The 23,643-nt window shown below is 44.8% G+C and overlaps 1 protein-coding gene across 6 annotated transcripts in view; it reads left to right on the forward strand.

Moving 5' to 3' along the window:
- ARHGAP32 (Rho GTPase activating protein 32) overlaps nt 1-18,004 on the forward strand; it is a 194,354-nt gene extending 176,350 nt beyond the window's left edge. For all 6 annotated transcript variants that reach the window (XM_088832350.1, XM_055415880.2, XM_088832349.1 and 3 more), the window contains 8 exons: nt 3,601-3,708; nt 4,174-4,319; nt 4,933-5,128; nt 6,390-6,535; nt 9,205-9,276; nt 11,316-12,191; nt 12,860-13,833; nt 15,024-18,004. In XM_088832350.1, the coding sequence (XP_088688476.1) occupies nt 3,601-3,708; nt 4,174-4,319; nt 4,933-5,128; nt 6,390-6,535; nt 9,205-9,276; nt 11,316-12,191; nt 12,860-13,833; nt 15,024-17,282 (4,777 nt within the window). In that variant the 3' untranslated portion in view covers nt 17,283-18,004. The remainder of the gene's footprint in view (nt 1-3,600; nt 3,709-4,173; nt 4,320-4,932; nt 5,129-6,389; nt 6,536-9,204; nt 9,277-11,315; nt 12,192-12,859; nt 13,834-15,023) is intronic.
- Nucleotides 18,005-23,643: the final 5,639 nt, after the last annotated feature.

Consider the following 23,643-nt stretch of genomic DNA (forward strand, 5'->3'; position numbering starts at 1 on the left):
AACTTGGGCTCTCGGGGTTTCTGTTTCAATTTCCTTGGAGTTCTGACTGTTTAAACTTCCGTTTTTCCATACATTTGTATTTGTCTTTGTATTCCCAGGGTCTGGGCATAGTGCTTGGCATCCAGCAGGCACCCTGGAGCCTTCTCTTCTGTTGCTTACTTTTACAGCCAAGTTTAATTTGTATGTTCGTTTGGACTCTTGGAAATAGTTTGGAGGATTTAGCTGTAACTTTCCTTTCCCCCACTAGCACACAACCACACACAGCCCCTTCTCTGATCTTCCCAGAATGGTTGTAAGAGTGCTCAGTGTTGATTTTCTACATTGCTATATCTATGTAACTGTTATTTACAAACTACATCTAAGAGTATGCATGTGTGCGTGCATGCTCAGTGGCGTCCAACTCTTTTGCGACCCCATGGGCCGTAGTCTACCAGGCTCCTTTATCCTCCTCTGTCCATGGGATTTCGCATGGGTTGTCATTTCCGCCTCCAGAGGATCTTCCCGACCGAGGGATTGAACCCATGTCTCCTGCATTGGCACGAAGATTCTTTACTGCTGCACCACCAGGGAAGCCCAATCTAATAGTATACCAGAATTTTTTTTCCCCTTTCTGGGGTAACCGTGTTTTTTTCATGGAGTGATGGCCTGTTTGGGGTTTGCTGAGTTTCTTTTTATCGTTAGCTTGTCTCCTGACTCTGTCACAGAATGACGGGTATTCTCTCAGTTCAGTTCAGTCGCTCAGTCATGTCCGACTCTTTGCGACCCAATGAACCGCAGCACACCAGGCCTCCCTGTCCATCACCAAATCCCGGAGTCCACCCAAACCCATGTCCATTGAGTCGGTGGTGCCATCCAACCATCTCATCCTCTGTCGTCCCCTTCTCCTCCTGCTCTCAATCTTTGCCAGCATCAGGGTCTTTTCAAGTGAGTCAGCTCTTCGCATCAGGTGGCCAAAGTTTTGGACTTTCAGCTTCAACATCAGTCCTTCCAGTGAACACCCAGGACTGATCTCCTTTAGGATGGACTGGTTGGATCTCCTTGCAGTCCAAGGGACTCTCAAGAGTCTTCTCCAACACCACAGTTCAAAAGCATCAATTCTTCAGCGCTTAGCTTTCTTTATAGTCCAACTCTCACATCCATACATGACCACTGGAAAAACCATAGCCTTGACTAGATGGACTTTTGTTGGCAAAGTAACGTCTCTGCTTTTTAATATGCTGTCTAGGTTGGTCATAACTTTTCTTCCAAGGAGTAAGCATCTTTTAATTTCATGGCTGTAATCAGCATCTGCAGTGATTTTGGAGCCCAGAAAAATGAAGTCTGACACTGTTTCCACTGTTGCCCCATCTATTTGCCATGAAGTGATGGGACCAGATGCCATGATCTTAGTTTTCTGAATGTTGAGCTTCAAGCCAGCTTTTTCACCCTTCTCTTTCACTTTCATCAAGAGCCTCTCTAGTTCTTCACTTTCTGCCATAAGGGCTGTGTCATCTGCATATCTGAGGTTATTGATATTTCTCCCGGCAATCTTGATTCCAGCTCGTGCTTCCTCCAGCCCAGCGTTCCTCATGATGTACTCTGCATATAAGTTAAATAAGCAGGGTGACAATATACAACCTTGACGTACTCCTCCTATTTGGAACCAGTCTGTTGTTCCATGTCCAGTTCTAACTGTTGCTTCCTGACCTCAGTTGTGCTTAAACATATCAAGCTACCGTTTAAAAGAACGTTTCCCCGTGAAACACCCCTTGTGGTGCCTGAAATCCTGCTGTCCGTCCAAGGTGACTCTCAATAGGTCTCCTCCGTACAGCACCAGCTCTCACCCTCCTCCTGGAACCTCTGTTCATCACTTTCTTCCTGACTTAGACCCCTTCTCCTCTGGACCTCTGCCTGTCACCTTCCCTGTGTCCACTCCCTGCTTCCCTAGTGTCCATCTTTGGTAACTTCCTGAGAAAAGGTGTGTAGGAGGTGAATGTTTGGAGACTTTGATATGAAAATGCTCTTATTCTCCTCATACTTTTGACCGACAGTTGTCTATAGAATTTTAATCTGTAAATAGTATTTTCCGATAATTTTGATGGTATTACACCACTGGCATCTAAGCAAAAATGCTGCAGCAAAGTCTGATACCAGTTAGAGTGCCACTTTTTTAGTGTGACCTATTTTGTGTTGTTTAAATCCTTTTGGATGCTTTTAAATTTAGAACCTAGTGGTTCGTTTCCATGGTGACTCATCTTGGAGCAGGCTCTTTTTCATTCTTTGCACTGGGCGCTCATTGGGCTTTCTCCTTCTGGAAACTTCTAAGAAATTTTCTTGTGTTATTTCCTTGGTGGTTCTCACAGCAGCTTACACCTCATCCCTTTTCTTTATTCTCTTTCTAGAATTGTTTTTGTCTACTGAACTAAACTCTTTTGAGTTTCTTATCTTTTCTTTGTCAGTTTCCACATATGGATTGTCTCCAGACCATCTCATGATTAAGAACACTTAATTCTAAGAACTAACTGCCTTCCTTCCCTCTCTTTCTCGTTCCTCTGAATGTTTGTACTCTATAGCATCCTTTTCTATTTTTGTTTCATGTGTATAACCTCTCCTCTCTGTGAAAGAGTTACCGGTAATCATAGATTCGGTTTTGTTTTAAATTGTTCTCTCCTTACCATGGTATTTGTTTCTTTTTCATGTGATGGCTTATCTTCCTTTTCTTCTCGAGTCTCTGCAGGCTCACCTGAATCCTGAAGACTCATACATTGACCACAATTTAACTTTCATTGCTGTTTCAAATAATACTCTTAAACTTCTGTTTTCCATTTATTGTCTTTTATAGTTTTAATCCCTATAAGGTAAGGACACTTTGAGAGATGTATAGGTAATACCTTGTGTTTATCTAACTTAACTTACATTTAAGCTCATCATTCTTTATTTTCCAAGCTACTCTGCCCTATTGTTAAATCTCTCTATATATAAAAAATTGTTTACATGAATCACACTTGAGAATATATAAGATAAACCAGGAATTAGGATTTAGAGTAAGCTTTCTGTTCCAAGAGCATGTTATTTGCTCAAATAGTCTCCCCATTGGTGCCTGCTGGAATTTTTCTTTTAACTCTTTTAGGCTTGTGAAATATTGTCATTTTCTTTTATAGAAGAAAAATTTAAATTCTCTCTTGTTAGCATATCTGCTGCAAATAAAATACCATGACTTCATGATAGCATTTGTCTGGAAACTGACTTTTGGAGGATTTACTTCACTGACATCTCTGAAACTAGATGTGGAAGGAGCAAATATTCCTAAATATTTCTTTAAAACTAAGACTGTTTCATTTTCTGAGCCAATCCTATCAAAAACATTAATTTCTTACTGCATCTGCCTTAGACAGTTTTTTCTCAATATTCTATGGATATAATTACTATATATAAAATCCATACTACTCTGACAGTTCTGTAGAAATAATAATATTTAAACCTTATAGGCAACAAAAAACCTCGATGGGATCTATAGGGTTTCTTTTTCCATTTTTCCATTGAAAACTTACGGATTAATTAGTGGAGCTTTACTACTACCTGATGTTTCTTTGTGTTAATATGTTGCATTTCATTTTCCAGAACACTGGAGTTCCTAATGAGACACTTGTCTCTTTTAGCTGACTATTGCTCCATCACAAATATGCATGCAAAAAACCTAGCCATCGTTTGGGCTCCAAACCTGCTAAGGTAAGTTGCATTTGACTCATGACCTAAAGTAGAAACAATCAAGTAACAGTCTGATTCTTTAGTGTTCTCTTAAGGAGAATTTTTATTTATTTATTTTAAAAATATTTATTTATTTGATTGTGCTGGGTCTTACCTACAGCATGTGCATGCAGACTCTTAGTTGCAGCATGTGGGATCTAGTTTCCTGACCAGGAATTGAACCCAGGCGCTCTGCCGTGGAAGCGCAGAGTCTCAGCCACTGGACCACCCGGGAAGTCCCAAGGATAATTTTTAAAAGTAAAGCTGATCTGTTGTTTTTATGAACGTCTTCCTTAAAACAGGCAGTCGAGGTTTAGCCAAGGCACTGTCAAAGTGTGCTTTCTTCCTCTGGTTCACTTGTGATTTACACACAAACCGAAAGATAATACTCTTCAAGACTGCTGTTGTTCTGGGGACCCTGTGATGGTAGTGTCATTTACCCCACAGATCAAAGCAGATAGAATCTGCCTGCTTCAGCGGGACAGCAGCTTTCATGGAAGTGAGGATTCAGTCCGTGGTTGTTGAATTCATCCTCAATCACGTCGACGTGCTCTTCAGTGGGAAGATCAACGCAGTCATTCAGGAAGGGGCAGGTAGGCCCACATGGATGCTCATCCCCACCGGGAATGTGTCTTTAAACCTCCATCACTTCAGTGAACAGCATCTCTTATCTCAGTTTAATAAATCTATCTCCGAAGAAGCAGCTAATTTATATCTGCTTCCCAAAACTCACAATTTAACAGTTCTGTTATGTGTTTTTAGTGAATACTAAATATTAGACCTACCATGATCTAAGTTCAGGGAACATAAAAAGTATATCATGTCACCTATTACTGATGTGTGTGAAAGTGTAATATAGAGCAGCAGAAGAAAAACTCCTCCCAAAACTAAAAATGCATGACTGATTCGAGGCCTTGTCTGCAATCCTTTAAGAAAGGAAAATAGTTAAATTATTAGTTAAATACTTAAGGAATTTTATACTTTTATCTATTACTGTTAATAACCTAGTATGTCATTTTCTATTCCTCAGTATAAGGCTCTGTTACTTTTGCCATTTAATAAAGAAAATTTAAAACAACACAGAAAGATAGATAGATAGACAGGTAACCAGATTGTCATACACACACAGTCACGAATATTTATATTTTTCCCCCATTCAGAAAGTTTGAGTCTCGCCGTTGCTTTTTTTTTTTTTCCTTTTCAAAGCTTCTCTATCAAGACCCAAGTCCCTGCTGGTCTCGTCTCCATCTACCAAGCTGCTGACCCTGGAGGAAGCCCAGGCACGAACACAGGCTCAGGTCAATTCTCCAATTGTGACCGAAAATAAATACATTGAAGTAGGAGAAGGACCTGCTGCACTCCAGGGGAAATTTCATACCATAATCGAGTTCCCACTCGAAAGGTAAAATTCATTTAGTCCTCCTTAAAAATGTTCGTGACTATTTGTTATTTTCTTTTCTTTTACTTTGGTGTTTTAGTATTATTTATATTGATTCTGTCCATTCTAGAAAAACCTGTTCATTCGACTGTGGATGTTACTTCATGGGAACTGAAGCGAATGGTTATCAAAAAGCATCACATCATATCTTAAGAGAAACAGAGAATCAGCTGGGAAGGACACTGAAGGACACTGACAAAGTCTGAGAACCACTGCTGTTCACGTTCTCAGTGTCCTCTCCAGCTCCGATTCTCTGTTTTTCTCTAAAGAAATGATCATAACATGGTTTCTGTAACTTCTTTACTAACTGATTGTGAGAAGACTAATGTCTGTAAGTGAATTTTGATCTCAGGTCACTCCTCTGGCTGCTCCATAAGAATGTCAGGATTTCAAGTCCCTGGATTGGGTAGCACTAATGGAAAGTCATTGCCATATGTTAGTATACCTTTCTGAATTCTTTTCATTTCCCTCGACTGAAATGTCCTGACAACAGAAAGTTAGAACATACTCTTTTACTTTGTCATTCTGAGTTTGTCTTCAGCTTCTTGAATTTTTTACTCTATAATTTCCTCAAGAACCTCTTTATAGAATAGTAATCAAGAGTGTCAGTGCTGGGCGGACCTGGGTTCCAGCCTTGACTCCATCATTTACTAGTTTTACAACATTAAACTTTTACTTCTTACTTCCTCAGCTGTACAATGAGAATAGTACTTAAAATGACAGTAATAGTACCTACCTCAAATGGTTTTATATAACTTAAATGAGATACCATGTATACCAGTTAGCATAGTACCTGGCATTCAGTATATTTTAGTTCCTTTTCTTAGTGCGTTGCTTCTTTTTTGGCTTAATTCTCTTTCCATACACCTAGAATCATTTTCTTCAACTCTATTTTATTTTTGGAGATTTAGTATTTCCTCTTCCTAAATATGTCTTATTCTCCTTTATTTCACAGACTGTGAGATTAGCTCTCAATATGAAAATCTGGTTAAGTTATCTTTGTGAAACTAGTTACAACTATTAAAATCCGTGCATTTGGTTTTCATTTCCCGCTTCAGCGGCGCAGCTCAGCCGTACTGTGTGGCGTGGGCTCTGTGGAGGGCGGGTGTTGACTGCGCCCGCCGTGCCTCTGCAGGCTGCTTGCCTCTTTCCATCATTCGTTCATCTTCAGTGAGTAAAGGTAGCCTCTTGGACGCCTTAATGCAGACCGTTTTCTCTCCCCTAGGAGGAGGCCTCAAAATAAAATGAAAAAGTCTCCCGTGGGGAGCTGGCGTTCCTTTTTCAACTTGGGGAAATCGTCGTCTGTTTCTAAGCGGAAGCTGCAGCGTAATGAGAGCGAGCCCTCCGAGATGAAAGCCATGGCTCTGAAAGGCGAGTGTTCGCGCCTTCCCTTCCCTCTGCGCCCGGGAGCGGCCTGCGTGGGGCTGCACCTGCCGTGCTATCACGCGGCTCTTCTCTACAGGACACACACTCAGCGCGTTGTTGTCACAGGCGCCAACACGCTGTGTCCTCGTTGCGCTGTTCCACGTGGACTGTCTTCTGCCTATGCTTTATCCCCAAATACATAGTATATATAAGTGTGTAGAAGTTCCCAGTTTCTTTGGAAACCGTACAGATTATATATAATGTCAGTGCGTTTAAAAAGTCATAACATATTTGTAATATAGTTTGTATATGGTTGGTAATAAAAAGTAACTGCTGCAGTATTTAAACTTATTCATCTTATATATTTATAGATTTATTTTAAAAATGACAGAATCAGGTTTTGACATGTCTGTCAGAGTTTTAAATCTTATAACCAAGGAAGGTGTCTTTTTCCTAGATGATACATTGAAGTGAGAGTATCTTATTGGATAGATACATCTATTTCTGTGTTGTTGAAAGTACTGCTCTTTTCAAAATCATTTAAATCTACTGCTGTTAACAGCTTCTGAATCTGTTAGTGCTTACTTCTCAGGCAATGCTCAAAATACAGCGTTCAGTTCATTTAATTCATCATTCTTTCATTTTGCAATCATGTACTAAGTATGTGCTAGATGTTTTGATAGCAGCCTCTGCAGAAAGAAAAAAAATGAAGACACTGCTCCCAACTTTCATGTCTTACTTGGGACATATGCGTGTAAGAAAATAAATTTCATGCAGAATCATAGCTAATGAAATTGAGGCTTATGTGAGGCATTTATGGCAGGAGTGGTCAATTCCTATAGGGAGAGAGGTGAGTGGTCAGGAAACAGAACCTGTGACTCGGGTTTTGAAGGATAAGAAGGGATTCACCTGACCAACAAGGGACTGAGAAAGGTGTTTGGGAAGTGGTAGCAGAGTGTGTGTTGGCGTGTGGAGCAGGAAGCATGAAGTACGTACGGGTAGGATGGTACACACAGGGGTTCAGTTCTCAGGGGCCCAGGGTGCTTGCTGGGGGTGTGGTTTTGTCCAGCATTCCTTGGGTGTCACTGAATAGCTGCAGTATGTAACATGATCTGGTTTGGGTTTAAGAAGGATGACTTTGGCTGCAATGTGGGGAATGTCCGGGAAGAGGGTAAGCCTGGAGTCTGGACAGTAAGTCAGGAGACAGTTATAGCTGTGCAGGCAGGAAACGAAGAGCATCTGCAATAAGCAATGGCTGTGGGAGTGGGAAATAGATTTGTGAGGTATTTATGAGGCAGAATCAACAGGGTAGGCAGAAAAATGGTTGAGAAAGATGCGAAAGGTAATTGTCAGGTGTTGATTAAATGGTCAGGGAGTTGCTATTATCACTGAAGGGAGTAGTGGGTTTGGGAAGAAAAATGACGTGTTAATTTTGGACTTAGTGAGTTGGACCTGCCCAAAAGGTGGTGAGTACTAGGAACCTGGAATTCAGTAAAGGGCTTTAATCTTAAATACAGATTTGAAACTCATCAGCATACCAAGGGTGAGAACCCTAAGGATATTTTTTTATGGCCAAGGGAGAGCTTGCTGAGTGAGAGAAGCAGCTTGGAGGCTGAATCCTGGAGAAAAGCAGTGTTTAGAGGGTGGAGGAAGCAGAGCTGTCAGGAAGGAGAGTGAGAAGAAATGGTCCCTCTGCAGGGACAGAAGACGCGGTGGTTGTTGTGCAGTCACTGAGTCATATTCGACCCCGTGGACTGCAGCAAGCCAGGCCTCCCTGTCCTTCACCATCTCCCAGAGCTTGCTCAAACTCACGTCCATCCGACCGGCTCATCCTCTGTCATCCCCTTCTCTTGCCCTCAGTCTTTCCCAGCATCAGGGTCTTTTTCAATGAGTTGGCTCTTCACGTCAGGTGGCCAAAGTACTGGAGCTTCAGCTTTGGCATCAGTCCATCCATGAGTATTCACGAAGGAAGGGCTTTATAGGCAAATGTCAGCAGCATTGAGCTCTGCTAAGAGATTGAAACAGGATGAGGATATTTCACAAATAAATTCAACACTTGTAATTAATTAAATGACCTCTGTTCGTTTCCTAGGGCTACCATAGCAAATTGTCACCAACTGAGACAGATTGGCTGAAAACAACAGGAATTTATTTCCTCACAGTTCTGGAGGCTAAAATCTGAAATCCAGGGGTCAGCAGGGCCGTGTTCCCTCTGAAGGATCCAGAGAATCCTTCCTCACCTCTCCCAACTTTGGGGACACCTGTGTTCCTGGCTGGTGGTGGTACCACTCCAGTCTCTGCCTCTGTCTTCACATGGCTTCTCCTCTGTCTTTCTGCAGCTTCTCTTGTCAAAAGGATACCAGTCATTGGATTTAGGGTAACTCTGAATTCAGTATGAGATTATCTGAAGATATACCAGTCTTTAGGAAATATAAGAGCAAGTTTTAAAATTCATCTCTATTCTGAGGTTTATTATTCTTTTAGAAAAGAGATTTTTCACATAGGAAATCACTTGAGAAGAGTATAACACATTATATAAAATGCAAAATTGGATACAGTTGTAAAAATCTAATCATTCTTGAAAGTTTAAATACATGTACAGAAAAACACTGTCCCCTTTCACTACATATGTAAGAGTGAATAAAACACCCCACTGTTTGGTTTTGATTCTTCAGGTGGCAGGGCAGAAGGGACCCTCCGCTCAGCTAAAAGTGAAGAGTCTCTTACTTCTCTCCATGCAGTCGATGGTAAGACTAAAGCATCAGTTGTTTTATTCTAGAATATATTTCATAAAAAGATACACTGCTTAATAAATAGGCTGTAGATTATAATTTCCTAAAAATACTAGTTGTTGTTGTTTAGTCCCTAAGTCATGTCCAACTCTTTGCAACCCCATGGACTGTAGTCCATCAGGCTCCTCTGTCCATGGGCTTTCCCAGGCAAGAATACTGGAGTGGGTTTTCATTTCCTTCCCCAGGGGATCTTCCTGACCCAAGGATAGAACTCATGTGTCCTGTATTAGCAGACAGGTTCTTAACCACTGAGCTACCAGGGAAGCCTCAAAATACTAGTATCTATTCAGTATTGTCCATTGATGCTTTAATATGGTACTAGTCTTTAATTTCTTCACTTTTGACATGATTGTGATTCAATTTACATAAAAGTAGGTGAAGTGTTTTAAGTTAACCATTTATATTTACTAATGCCTAGTAAAAGATGGTGTTAATAGTATTTCTTTAAATTTCAAAATGAGAGCATAGTGCTTGTCACAGAGTATAAAATTAAGCAGTATTGATATTCAGACCAGTGACCTTTTGTCTTGCAAATTTAACGTGACCTTAAATCTCATATATCACTGGTTAGAGATAGCCCTCATTATCTGAGGATGATTTTCTACCAGGAGAAGGCAACTGAAAGTGAATCTGCTTAAAATGGGGACCAACATGTTGTGGTTAATAGTACAAAAAGATTTGATTGCAACTTGGACAAAACTAAAAATGTTGAAAATAACTTTTTAAGCTTCCATTTAGCTTAAGTCGGGTTACAGTTGCAGTTCTGTACTAACTTCCAGAATGAACAAAGATTACATCAGTGCTGAACTGGAAGGAGGCAGAACTTCTTTGACAGAACCAGGTAGCAGCAGATAGGACTTCCCCCACATCAAGACTGGACTGTGCAGGAGGATAGGGAAGAAGGCTTTGTTGCAGAAATGATCGAGAGCATTGATTTCCCGCAGACTTTTTTTAATCCGTTGGTTTTCAAATTGTGCTCTTCTGAAGTTTCCCGGAGGTGTCCTCCTCCTGGTCAACTCTCTCATCCTCATTTATAACTTCTAACTGCCAGGTCCTCACTGACCCATGGCTCTACTTGGGATTCAACAAATCCCTGCCTTTCATGTCAGTGGGGTGTCTGCCATCTTCCTGATTTTCCATTTCACTGCAGTTGAGAGTGGTTCTCAAAAATAGTGCAGTGGACTGGCTAAGTGCTTGTAGTAAGGTGAAAATAAAATTTGAGTAGGGATTAATTTTATAAGTGGTCAACACATTAGTGGATGTATTTGTGTTGAGACAATGACTCTTTATGGTACTTCGTCATTATGGCTCATCGCTGCAACAGAATAATGAGATTGAGACAGAGGACTTCTCTTACCAGTTGGATGTTTAGCAATATCATAAAATAAGGTAATAGTATTACCACTCTTAAGGCTTCTGCCTGACAAGCTTAAAGAAGCCTGTTCTTGTTGAAGAAAAAAAATAAAATTATTTTTAAATATCTGAAAGGGATACATTACTAAATATAAAATTATACTTTACTAAATATACTTTTTTTTGAGAAGTTCAATTTTGGGTATGAGGATATTTCCCCACAAAAGAAGAGAATAAAGCAAAAAAAAAAAACAAAAGCCCTCTTTCTGTTGCCTATCTGAAGTACCATTTAAAGTGAGTAGTTGTACCTCACAAGTCATGTGTGAAGTCAGTGATAAAACAAGACAAAAAGAAATGAAAAACTTGCCCGAAGTCACAGGAGTCTGTGTTGTAATAGTAATAGAATCTAAGAATTCTGAGTCCTTTTTCCTATGGAAACCATCCAATGCCTCCTGCCTCCAATGGTATCAGGTGAATCTGTTACTGAGTGTTTGCTTTGGGGGTTCCGTCTGTGTGCCCCAAGAGACGGCTGCATTTCCTTACTGTATGTAGTCCATCTCTGCTGTACTAAGTAGCTGCCTCATAGGGCACTGTGTGTCCTGGGACATTCATATTCTGACACTGCTACCCATTTTTGCCAGGGGACTCCAAGCTGTTCCGACCCAGAAGACCCAGATCTAGCAGTGATGCCCTGAGCGCCTCTTTTAACGGCGAGATGCTGGGGAACCGCTGCAACTCCTATGACAACCTGCCCCACGACAACGGGAGCGAGGAGGAAGCCGGGCTGCTGCACATTCCGGCTCTCGTGTCTCCACACTCAGCGGAGGATGTTGACTTGAGCCCGCCAGACATCGGAGTAGCCAGCCTGGATTTTGATCCGATGTCATTTCAGTGTAGTCCTCCTAAGGCCGAATCAGAATGTCTGGAGAGCGGGGCTTCCTTCTTAGACTCCTTGGGCTACTCCAAGGATAAACAGAGTACCAGTAAGAAGGATACAGAGACAAGCGGTAGCCAGTCACAGACTCCAGGAAGCACTGCAAGTTCTGAACCTGTGTCTCCTCTCCAGGAGAAACTGAGTCCATTCTTCACCCTGGACTTGAGCCCAACTGAAGAGAAAGCATCGAAGCCATCCTCGTTCACCGAAAAGGTCGTCTATGCTTTCTCTCCAAAGATTGGTCGGAAGATAAGCAAATCACCCTCTCTGAACATATCTGAGCCCATTTCAGTGACCCTTCCCGCCCGGGTGTCAGAAGTCATCGGCCCTGTTGCAAACACGGCAGCTCAGAACCCACCTTCTGCAGCCTGGAACAAAAGTGGCGAAGAAAGTGATGTCATAAATAGATCCCCCACCCAGGTAGTAAAGAGAAAAGCAAACGAGAGAGAGGCCCAGGAAGGGTGTGAGTGTGAAGCCCAGCCCCCGGACCAGGGGGCTGCCGCAGACGTAGACTCACCAGGGAAGGAGGAGCCTGCCTCAAGCAGTCAGAGTAAGGCTGTACCTTCTGGACAGACTCAGACAGGTACCATTTGTTTTCCTCCATTCTTGCTTTAAGCTAAGAGGGATCTTCCACCATCTGTGCCTTTTAGGAGAGAAATTTACTCCACAGCTAGCCTTTTATCAAAGAGAATGTTTTTTCCAGGTGGTGCTGATGGCTCAAGGCCCTGAATTAAAGTCAGCCAAAATATCCCCCAAAGGGCCAGAGGTCCTACTTCAGATCTTGATAAAGTCCCCTTGTCCAATCAGAATTCCTGGATAATTTTTGCACAGCTTCACAGCTCTTGATCTGTTTTCTCTTCTGATAAAATTATCTATATTATAGCCTTACACGTTAACTAGCCAGCCTACACCATCAAATGTGAAAAGTATTCTTGATAACATTCTGCAAGCACTTGAAGCTTGTTTTCTAAGCAATCTTTTCGAGTCAGATGAGGGACCAGCTCCCCGCCTCGCCCATCTCTGTAGCAACCCAGGAGGAGATTGCAGTCTAAAACACTCTCTGGTTTAGTTTTCCTTCTGAACCAGATGTGCTTTCTGCAGTGTTTGCATGTGGGAAAGAAGATTGCAGATGGCCATTTTGAAATATGGAAGGCACTTTTTTTTTAGTGATCAAATGGGGGAATGTTTGGCTTTCCATGTAGGATAACACAAGCTACCTTTTCACTTTCTTTTTTCCCAATTTCCCCCCAGGAGCAGACACACATGACCCCCCTCAGGATTCCGTTCCTGTAAGCTCAGTCTCTCTTATCCCACCACCACCGCCTCCGAAAAACGTGGCACGCCTGCTGGCGCTGGCGTTAGCAGAGTCTGCACAGCAGGCCTCCACCCAGTCGCTGAAGAGACCAGGCACGTCCCCGGCTGCCTGTACACACTGTGGGGACACAGTGGTGGCCACGGCCGAGGACAGGCCGCCTGCGCCCTACTCTAGTGTCACTCTCGAGAAAGCCTATTTCCAAACCGACAGGCCAGCAGAGCAGCCCCACCTCCAGAACAAGGGCCCTGGGCATGGTGACCTGCCAGTGCCAGACACAGTGGCTGCCAGGGACTATACCCATTCCAGCGCCACTGACTCCATGGGGCAGTCCCCCCTGGCAGACTTACCAGGCGATCAGCCACATCGAATCTATTTATCTGGGGACCCAGAGAAGGCCAGAGTCACTTCCGTTCCCTTGACAGATTCGAAGTCTGATGATCTCATCACTTTCCCTGAAGACCAGTCTGTGAAGACCAGTGTGCCGACCGTCTCCTTTGTGGACCATGATCAGCTCCATTTCTACAGTGGAGATGAGCCTCCTTCTTACCTTGGTGCAAGCGTGGATAAGCCCCATCACCCTTCAGAACTTGCAGACAGAAGTCCCGCCCCTTCTCTTTTGCCTAGGGACAAAATCTGCCCTCCTTCCGGGTCCCCTGAAGAGAACACCAGCACAGCCCCCCTGGCGTACATGACACATGCTCCAGCAGCAGCCATAGCGAGCGCCAGCGAAGCCAGCTGGGATGTGACAGAACAGCCCAGCGCAGTGGAGTATGTAACCGCCACCCTTCAGCGTGCTCAACGAGCCAGCCGTCCCCTACCCCTACCTCCTTCCCAGAGACCCGCAGAGCAGCCCCTGGTCCTGGGGCAAGTACAGACCACAGCCAGTATAGGACTAACCAATCCCCACAAGGTAAGAAGTGGGGTGGGTCAGTGGCATGCAGTGTTTTTCCAAAGGTGTGCCACTCTCCATCAGGGTGTGCCTTTACCTCCAATGAGATCTGACATCTCTTTTTAAGTCCTATGGCAGATTTCCATGGAACACTTCCTGGTTGAGATTGGGATCTGCCTTTATGTTGATGCTGGCTTTTCTCTGAAAAAGGAGCAGCTTCTCCATGGCTGTGGTTTAACTATATCCTCTCCCTTTACAAAGAGATTTTGAGCGCACGAGTCCAGCTGGCCATTGGTTGTCAGAGTTGTGGGGTTTTCCCAGCTCCCTCACTGACTGTGACTCTGGGCAAGTTGTCCAACCATCTCTGCCAGTTTTTCACGTCTGCACGACCAAAGTGCTGTAGTCTCAGGACATTTGGAAGACTTTATGTCTTACCAACTTCCTAGAAATGTCAACGATGACAGTGTCTTAGGACTTTTTGCTTTTTCAGCATTAGCCAGCAGATTGTTGAATAGTCAAGCACCTGTTTTGATGAGAGAATGTTATATGCAGACTGTGAAGGTTTTTGTCGTCACCTTGGACTAAAAGGACTTCATTATCTAGTCCTCTAGAGAAGATGCTATTTCCAGCCATCTGTTTCTCAAAGGCAGTGTGTATGCAGCCTTGCAGTGAGAACCATGTTTGTCCTCTGCTGCCACAGACCCGCTGGAGCGGGAGGGAGAGGCAGAGGCGGTGTTGAATGCCACCTGGACATGTCCCTTCCTGTTCCTCACTGGCCTGGGGGCTGAAAACTCTCCACTGGGTAGTGGGTGTCACTTCAAAACACTCTTCAGGTAGAATCAGCACTGCTTATTTAACAGAATGTTCTTGGTGTTGAGACTGAGCTGCAAAGATAGACCGGGTATGTGTTTTCAAGCCTAGTGGTCTTTTAAGCAAATCAGATCTGCATGGGCCACCCCATCTCTTAAACACCCGTCCTAAATGAGAACTGCTCTCCAAAGATGGGCTGGATGCAACACCAGGTGGCCACACAGGCTTGCCTTCTTTTCCTGACTGTAGGGACAGGTAGGCCTCTGCACTGTCCAGCACCTCTGCACAGCTTGGGAAATTTCCAGCTGCTGCCCACATAGCCTCAGCTTGTGAGTTATGAATTCAGTAATGTTTGATTCCGTAGAAGGAATAGTATTCACAGTACTATCATCTTTCAACAGGTTCAAGGAGCAGTTCCGGCTCTGGAGAGGCTGCCTGAACCCAGGGGCCTAGGTGACCCTGCACCTGTCCTAGTTGGGGATGGCGGGGCCGCTGCGCAGTGCCCAGCCTCCGCTCCAGCTCCCCAGCCCGTCCTTCCTGAAAAGGTGCGGGAAGGCACCAGGGCGCCCGCGCTGCACCTGCGCACCGAGTCTCTGCCCGCGCACGCCGCCTGTGGCTTCCCCACCCCGGCGCCCCCCGCCAGGACCATGGAGAGCAGACTGGCAGCGGCCCTCCACTCCGGCAGTGCGGACGGGGCGGGCAGCGCTGGGTATCACTCCTTCGTTGCCACTGCCTCCGCGGAAGAGGCCTTACCTTTGCCCCTCCCCGTCCCACAAGCCAAGCACGCCCCTCTTAAGACTGCTTACCCCACGTTCGCCAGGCCCGACCTCACCACGGAGCCCTTCGGTCCCGAAAACTGTCTGCATTTCAGTATGACCCCAAACTGCCAGTTCCGCCCCCAGAGTGTGCCACCCCATCACGGGAAAGCAGAGCCGCACCCGGTGTACGCGTCCAGGTCGGAGCCACCAGCCTCCACGGGCCCCCGGTACAACACGTATGTGGCCCCCGGGAGAAGCGTGTCTGGACACCACCCGAAGCCGTGCAGCCGGGCCGAGTACGTGTCCCCACTGAGTTCGTCCGTCAGGGGTGGCTGCTACCCCGAGGACATGCCGCCGTACCCCACCATCCGCCGGGTGCAGTCTCTGCACGCGCCTCCGTCCTCCATGATCCGCTCTGTCCCCATCTCCAGGACAGAGGTCCCCCCAGACGAGGAGCCTGCCTACTGCCCACGACCCCTGTACCAGTATAAGCCATATCAGTCGTCCCAGGCCCGCTCGGACTACCACGTCACTCAGCTGCAGCCTTACTTCGAGAACGGCCGGGTGCACTACCGATACAGCCCCTACGCCAGCGCGGCCAGTTCCTACTACAGCCCCGACGGCGCCCTGTGCGACGTGGACGCCTACGGCACGGTGCAGCTGCGGCCGCTGCACCGCCTGCCCGGCCGCGACCTGGCCTTCCTTGCCCCGCGGCTGCAGGGCAAGAGTGTGTACGCGTTCGCCGGGGGGGCGGCCCCACGCCCCCGGCCCAGCGTGGCCAGCTACTTCCCGGCCAATGACCATAACGTGGTCCACATGCCCCCAATGGCCGACGCGAAGCACACGTACGCCTCGTGGGACCTGGAGGACCTGGAGAAGTACCGCCTGCAGTCCATCCGCAGGGAGAGCCGTGCACGGCAGAAGGCCAAGGGGCCCGTCGTGTCCCAGTACGACAACATGAGCCCGGCCGGCGCGCCGGACGACCTGGGCGGCATCTATGTCATCCACCTGCGCAGCAAGTCGGATCCTGGGAAAACTGGACTCCTCTCGGTGGCCGAGGGCAAGGAGGGCCGGCACCCGGCCAAGGTCCTGAGCCCCGAGGGGGAGGACCGCTTCTACCGGAAGCACGCGGAGCCGGAGCTGGAGCGAGCGCCCCACCACCAGGGCGGGTACGGCAACGGGCAGCCGGAGAAGCCGTGCCTGCCCCAGAAGCAGAGCAGCGTCAGGAACCGAAAGCTGCACGACGCGGGCTGCAGCCTCCCCGAGCACAGGCCGCATCAGGAAGCAAGCCATAGGCAGCTGTGCGACCCGAAGAACGGGCCCCCTTTCCCCTCGGGAGCCGGCCCGCTAGACTACGGGCCCAAAGGGCTTCCAGACCCTGTGGAGCCCGTCAGCTACCTGAACTCTGGAGGGAAATACGTGCCGTCGGGGCCGGAGTCTTTAAGACCGAGCCACAAAGAGGTGCGGCTCCCCAAGGAGCTGGAGCGGCCCCGGGCCCGGCAGCCCCCGGCCGCAGAGAAGCACCCCAGAGACTGCTTCAAGGAGGAGGAGCTTCTGTCGCAGTCCGCGCTCCCGCCCCCGAAGCCAGAGAGGAGTCAGAGCCTCAAACTGCACCACCCGCAAAGCGCGGACAGGGACCCCGGTGCGCTGTACCACTACCACACCCACGGCAAGCGCCCGGGCCGGGGCCCTGGCGGGCCGCAGTACGATAACCTGGAGGGCTACCACTCCCCGCCCCAGCACCAGCGAGGGGGCTTCGGAGCAGCAGCTATGGGCCCATACATGCCCCCCGGCTTCCCCCACCCTCAGAGCAGGACATACGCCACAGCTCTGGGGCAGGGCGCCTTCCTGCCCACAGAGCTGGCCTTGCAGCCTCCTGAAACGCAGGTCCATGCAGAATGAGCCCCGGGAGCAATAGAGTTGACGCAGCCTCTGCTGGACAGTGGACTGTTCTATTTTTTTCAGTAACCAAAAAAACAAACACCTACAAACCGCCCCCCCCACCACCACATTGAAAAAATAATAAGAAAAACAAATCACCATCTTTTTCCCTCTTCCCAGTTTCATCACCACATCTTCCACCTACAGACTGTGTCATTTTTGTCATTTAAAGATCTGAACGATTGTGAAGCACTGTGTTGAAAACCTAGTAAAGAAATTTGTTACAGACCGTACTTGCCACATAGGGCTGATTTGTAAGAGCCTGAGGACTGCCTGTAATGGAATTTGAGTTTGACCTCGTCCTTCCTAGCATTTGCTGCGTCCTTCAGAGCAGCTGACGCCCACTTCTTGAAGGTCTTGTGTGCCCTGTCCTGTCCTGTTCCCACTTGCTTTCCCAGTAGCCACGGCCTTGCCCAGAGGGTCACCTGTTTTCCTTGTCAAGTCATACCCCTTGTCTTAGAAGGGGCTGTGTGTTAAATTAGAGTGGAGAGAAACTTCTCCCTGAGCCTTCACATAAGACTATTATTGGACATTTAACAAATTATAACCAAAAAAAAAAAAAAAGGAATTTGGACTTGAAGCTTTTAATAGTCATTACAAAATGTCAGACCCATTAGATCCAGGCTGAACCATGCTCTTCTCCTGGTTGCTTCACACACTTCAATGAGCAAACAGGCTTATCCCACTACAGAGGGGTTTCTAAGTTACAATTAAATAAACTTCTTAGGTGGAAGTCTGTGACCTTTGTTAGCACCAGAAAACTACATCAGTGATTCTAAGCTGCTGCCTGTCTTCAGTTCTTTTTTTTTCTCAATGGTATTTGATAAATTGTGATCCTAGTGAAATATTTCACACCATTTGTTTTCCTAAAGCAGTTCCCCCCCCCACTCATTTAAAAGCAATGAAAATCCAGCATGGTTTTCCTGGATAAACACACATAATGTCACATGATTGTAAATTTACATATTAATTTGTTTCTAAACCAGGTGTCCTGGGAATTCTTACAGTAGCTACAGGTTATTATTATCTGTTAGTAAACTGAGCGGTCCTTCAATAACCCTTAGCACAGCCCATTTGACCTGCTGGAATTCTGGGCAGCGACCCTTTAGGTCCCGAGGAATTACCATGTCATGTCTTCCTTCTGTCCCTGGGTGATTGCAGTCTTAAGTGTAATTGCCATTCACACCAGCATTTCAGGTTTAGTCCTCACAACGCTGCGGACATGTTAAACATGTTCCATACCCAGGACTTGCTTTTGAAAGTTTGCATTCCATTTTTTCAACCCACCACACCACAAATGCCAGACCAGAAGGCAGTCCTGTATTTATAAAACGAGTTGAGATAATCATGTCATTCCATAACTCTTAATAATACTTGATTTTTATACATTCACATGTTTTAAACGCTCAAGTTTGTAGAAGACACTAGGAGAATTCCATTCCATTTACTGGATGGTTGCTGCTCTGGCTTTTTAAAACTTGGAACTAACGTTTATTTAGAGCAAAGAAAAATCTTTTAAGAGGCTAAATTGATGCTGCTATTATTGCTGTGAAATTGTATAAAGATTAGGATTCATGCCAGTTTTTTTAAATCTAAAAAATCATGTGATTGCATTTTAAGGGTTTATATTTAGAGAAAGAAAATAAAGTTTTAAGAGCAACACATTTACTTATTAATATATGTGGAAATACTCTGTTAGATGTTCTTTTGTTCCCCCAGAATTGATCGAAGAGATTCAGTAAAGATCATGGAGGAAATCCTGAAATTATAGAAAAGGTCTGTGAAATTCAGGCCTCAGTACAGACCCACCTGGTCTGTAGTCACAGTGCTAGGGAACCTGATAGGATCCTTCCATGTAGCACACACATCAGGAGCTCCGTGCAGGAATTTGCTCTTTGGTGAATACGCAGCACTAATGTTTTTTTCCAACCATTACCATCTTTTTGTCAGTAGGCGACCGATGGCCGCTTTGAGGGAAGACAAACCGTCTGAGCTCTCACAGGCAGCCCGGAGGTTAGAGAGAGGAGCTGGTGTGGCCCCGAGACACAGATGGCTTTAGGAGCTGAGAGCCTAGAAAGATGTGGCTGAAGTCTGTCCAGTGTTCATACCTGTGGATTGGTCACACACACTGTTTACTCCTGAAACTAAAGTCTATTTTATAAACACTAAGGTTAGTTCTTTAAAGCAGTTACTTTATTAATGTCCTACGAGTTTGGAAATATCAGGTACATATTTTGAATATAGAAAAATGACTCAAATTCCTGGTAAAAGTGTGAAACACAAACTCTGCAATCTAGCGTTGTTTCACCGAGTGTAGATCCAGCCTTAACTTTGGGTGCAGTTACTGAAGGACTTCGCCTGCATCCTTCCCTTTCTAGTTATCGCGGGTAGACGGCAGGTCACTGTGAGCCAGCTTACCTCAGCACAGTTCACCTTGGGGGTATATGACGTTGCAGCTTGAGTAATCAAGTGTCAGCACTTTTACACTTTGACATGGAGCCCATGATCAAGGAAACGGAGCTGCCTTACTCGTGAAACCCAGAATTTTAATTCTGTTGGTATTTTCAGAGCCATGTCTCCAGATTTTATCCTTTTTTGGCAAAATTCTGATGCCACAGCTTGGTTTGATTGAAATAAATATTCCCTGGATGTCTCGTCAGGGACTCTGCTGACAGCCCCAGAGATGCCACCTCCTTCCAGTAGATTTCATCTGAGCCTTATCGACAGCTCACTGTCTACAGTTTCCTTCTAAAAACATGAAAGTCCCTGGGGTGGTCCCAAAGACAGGGACTGCACATGTTTATCATGGCAAAGCATTTTTTAAAAGGGTCAGGTTGAAATATCTAGGAATAATCCTGTAAAGAAGAGGGACCATTAATGTGAGCGGAGATAGACTAGATCATTACCACACCTGAAGCAGCAATAGATGTATACAGTGTAAATTTGAAATCTGCCCTTTAGTTTTAAAAAAAGGAGCCTGCGAAGTCCATTTATCTGTTCCCAGCCCCGTCAGTCACCCATCCAATATGTTGGCAAAGTATCGTCTGAGCAGTGTGTGTAAGGAGTAATAATGAAAGCAAAAGTATGTCAGAAAGTTACTTCCAAATGGTTAGAGGCATGTGACTTTTAGTACTGTGTGTTAACGGAATGTCAGGAATGGTATATTTTAACTGTGCAAGATAATGTCAGTGTGCACAGAGGGTCTTTTTTTCCTTTTTTGATTAGTGCTGTTAGTGTTCAAAGAATAAAAATGGTTGTTTTACAGTTTAGATTCCAAGATAGCAAAATCTGATTTTTCAACCATGACCTGCATGAGAGAAGCATCCTAGGAAGTCTTAGCTCATACTCCTGAGTTCTTAACTTTAATTTATATAGTGTTTTTTTTTATGTTTTAATATTTTTGTGAACTGGTGTAAATTGTTAATGCATATAAGCTTGTGTATTTTTGTAAATAGTTTGTGATTTATTTCTTGACCCATATGTAAATATTTAGAGTCTCATTTCTTCAAAGCTTATTTGAAGCTGAGTTGTGGGTTTGGGGTTTTGTTTGTTTGTTCTTTTGTTTGTTTTGGTTGGGGTGGGGGGCGGGGAGAGAAGGGATTTTGTATTCTGATAATCCAGACGGCGATATCTTGTGGTTTAAAGCAAATGTCCCACTGAAAGCAATTCAAATATCAAGAAAATTATTTCAGGTTAAAACACACTTCCTGTGTACGTGTTTGCTTTCTAAATCTCATGTGAGTTATAACAAAGTAGATGTAATCGGGGCTATTCTGGCCAAAAGATGAGTGTTTGTACGACACAAATTCTTATACCAAAAACATACTTTATTTGAGGGAAGGGGTTTAATATCTCCTGTTTTCATCTTTCACAGTAGGCTGCCTGGCTGAATTTTTCCCCAGTCTCTTTAGAACTGCAGACCTTGGCCTGTACTGCAGGGTCTGAGCAGACCTGCTGCTTGTCAGGCTGCCTACAGGCCTCTGCATTGGGCTGCCTCCTGGCTCCCAAGCTTAGGGTTCACAGGAAGGTGAACTAGCTTCTTAGGGTTCTCCAGAAGGGGGTTCTGTATACAGCCATGCTTCTCAAGATTCCCACAAAGCATCTGGGACATCCTGTGTACTTGGTGGAGTGAAATGACCAGAAAACAATCTCCTACACTTGGTCACCTGTTTCCAGCTGGTGTGTGGATAAAGATGAAGCATTCCAATGTGTCAAATGCTGTCAGTCACCCAGCTGCCAGGTGGGGGTCCAGACGCATTCCTGTGCCAAAGTTCTCAAATGCTTCTATATCAACCAGAAATTTTGGAAGGAAAAAACAAACCCAGTTCAAGCTATTGAGATTCTAGTTTTCCTATTAGGAATGGTAAATCATTCTTCATCCTAAAATATTAGGGCTTGTCACTTTTTTGCCAGTCATACGGAAGGAAAGTCACCTGTTTAGTACAGGTGACCCTGGCGTGCCCTCCACGTTCTGTGTACCTGCTGTCACACTGCAGACCGGAAGCAAGGTGTGACATCTGCTTCCAGTAAACATTTCCAGCCTGAACACATGTTCCCATGGAGACTGCTACTCAGAGGGGATAAAAGACATAGATGACATCTCCACGGGGTCTTCCACTGTCCTTAATTTCCTGAAGTTCTCAGTTCCATACCAACAGTTACCAAATTTCCTTCATGCTGATGAGAATAGAGTGCCTTCCTCTTAAAATGTATATTTACTTATCACTGAGAAATCAGTGGTAAGTACATTGGTGGTGTTTGAAATTTTCTTTTGTGGTTCTACAGGAAAAGGGCACACTATAGTAATGTTGACTCCCTGTTACATTAAAACTTCGAGTACCTGCAACCACCCGAAATAAGACATTTTAGTTGCCGTGTTTCTCACATAATTGCATAATTGAGAATGTCTGTCTTAAAAAGAAAATTGAGATTTAATTGTTATTTTAAATATTTTAGTTAATGATAGTATTTCCAGAATATATTTCAAGCCACAAACTTCTTTTGCTATTAGTATACCTAAGGACTCCTCATTTACACCTGTGGATCACTGTCCCATAAGATAGTGATATGGTCGGGACACACAGATAAAAAGTGTTTGCTTCTACGCATACCAAATGCTCTATCATGCCAGTCTATACATAAAAGAGTCCTATCACGGTCTTGTGTTTTTTTTTTTATTTCCTAAATCCTCCTTTCTGACGTTACTTCCTGCCGTTGTCTACATGCTACCTGTCAGACTTCCTCTAAATAACCATTCAAAATAAATAAGCTTGTCAAAATGGTGAGCCAAATTCTGAAAGACTGGGGCTTTGCATCATCTGTGTTTCGTTACTTAGAGCCTCTGATTCTTTTCTCCTAATAAGGTACTTGGGTAGCCAAGTTTCAGAAGGTGAGATTATTGTGTAAGATGCTTAGAAGGGAGAATAAAACAGACTCTCCCTACATTTGACCTTTTGTGAGAAAGCAAAATGATTAGACACAACGGCATTTTCCATGCTAACAGCTCCGCAGAGAGGAATGCTGACCCACAGAAGACATCCAGCTCCTCCATGAACTCCAGGGGGAAGAGAGAAAGGAGTGCCAGACACATAACTTAAGCTGTCACACAGCCATTCAGTTAGTGCCCTTTTATCCATTTCCTGAAAACATCTTGCAAAACATCCTGAGATTTCTCAGCCACATGTTCATGCTTTAAACTGGGCAGATACTTCTCAAACTTTAGACTCCATATAAAGCATAAGACTCCTTGGGCAACCACCAGACAGTGGTGGGTCTGGGGTCAGACCCAGGAATCTACAGTTTTAACCACCATTGGGTGATTCTAGTACAGGTGGTTGAGAAGTACTTGACAGCAGATGGAATGGGCCCCTGTCAGAGGGAAACTGGTTCTAGTTTCTAGAGCTTTGCCACTTTTTCTCATTCACACCATGGTTCCCCATCTCTAGTGATTCCAGAAGTTTATCATTAATTTCTCTATCCCTGTGAATAAATATTAAGCCCAGGTTCAATTATTTATAGCAAAGAAAGATAGAAAAATTAGGTCTAATTGACCTGACAAGCAATACAGAAAAAAAAAATTCTCTAAAACTGGTAAGATGCTCACGACTGTTCATAACATTGTCTCCCATTGTACACCTACATAATCAAGATCTGTGTCATTGTCTCCTATTACAAACCTGCACCAGCAAATACACTTACATAGTCAAGGTCTGTACCATCGCCTCCTATCATACAGTTACACAGTCAAGTCTCATTCATGAAATATTCAAGCTGTTAGGAAGTGTAGTTCATGCATATTGCTATTCACACAGTCAAGTCACTG

This window comes from Moschus berezovskii, chromosome 25 (genome assembly GCF_049115385.1).
Source record: "Moschus berezovskii isolate FMDL1 chromosome 25, NW_MosBer_1.0, whole genome shotgun sequence".
Lineage (NCBI taxonomy): Eukaryota > Metazoa > Chordata > Mammalia > Artiodactyla > Moschidae > Moschus > Moschus berezovskii.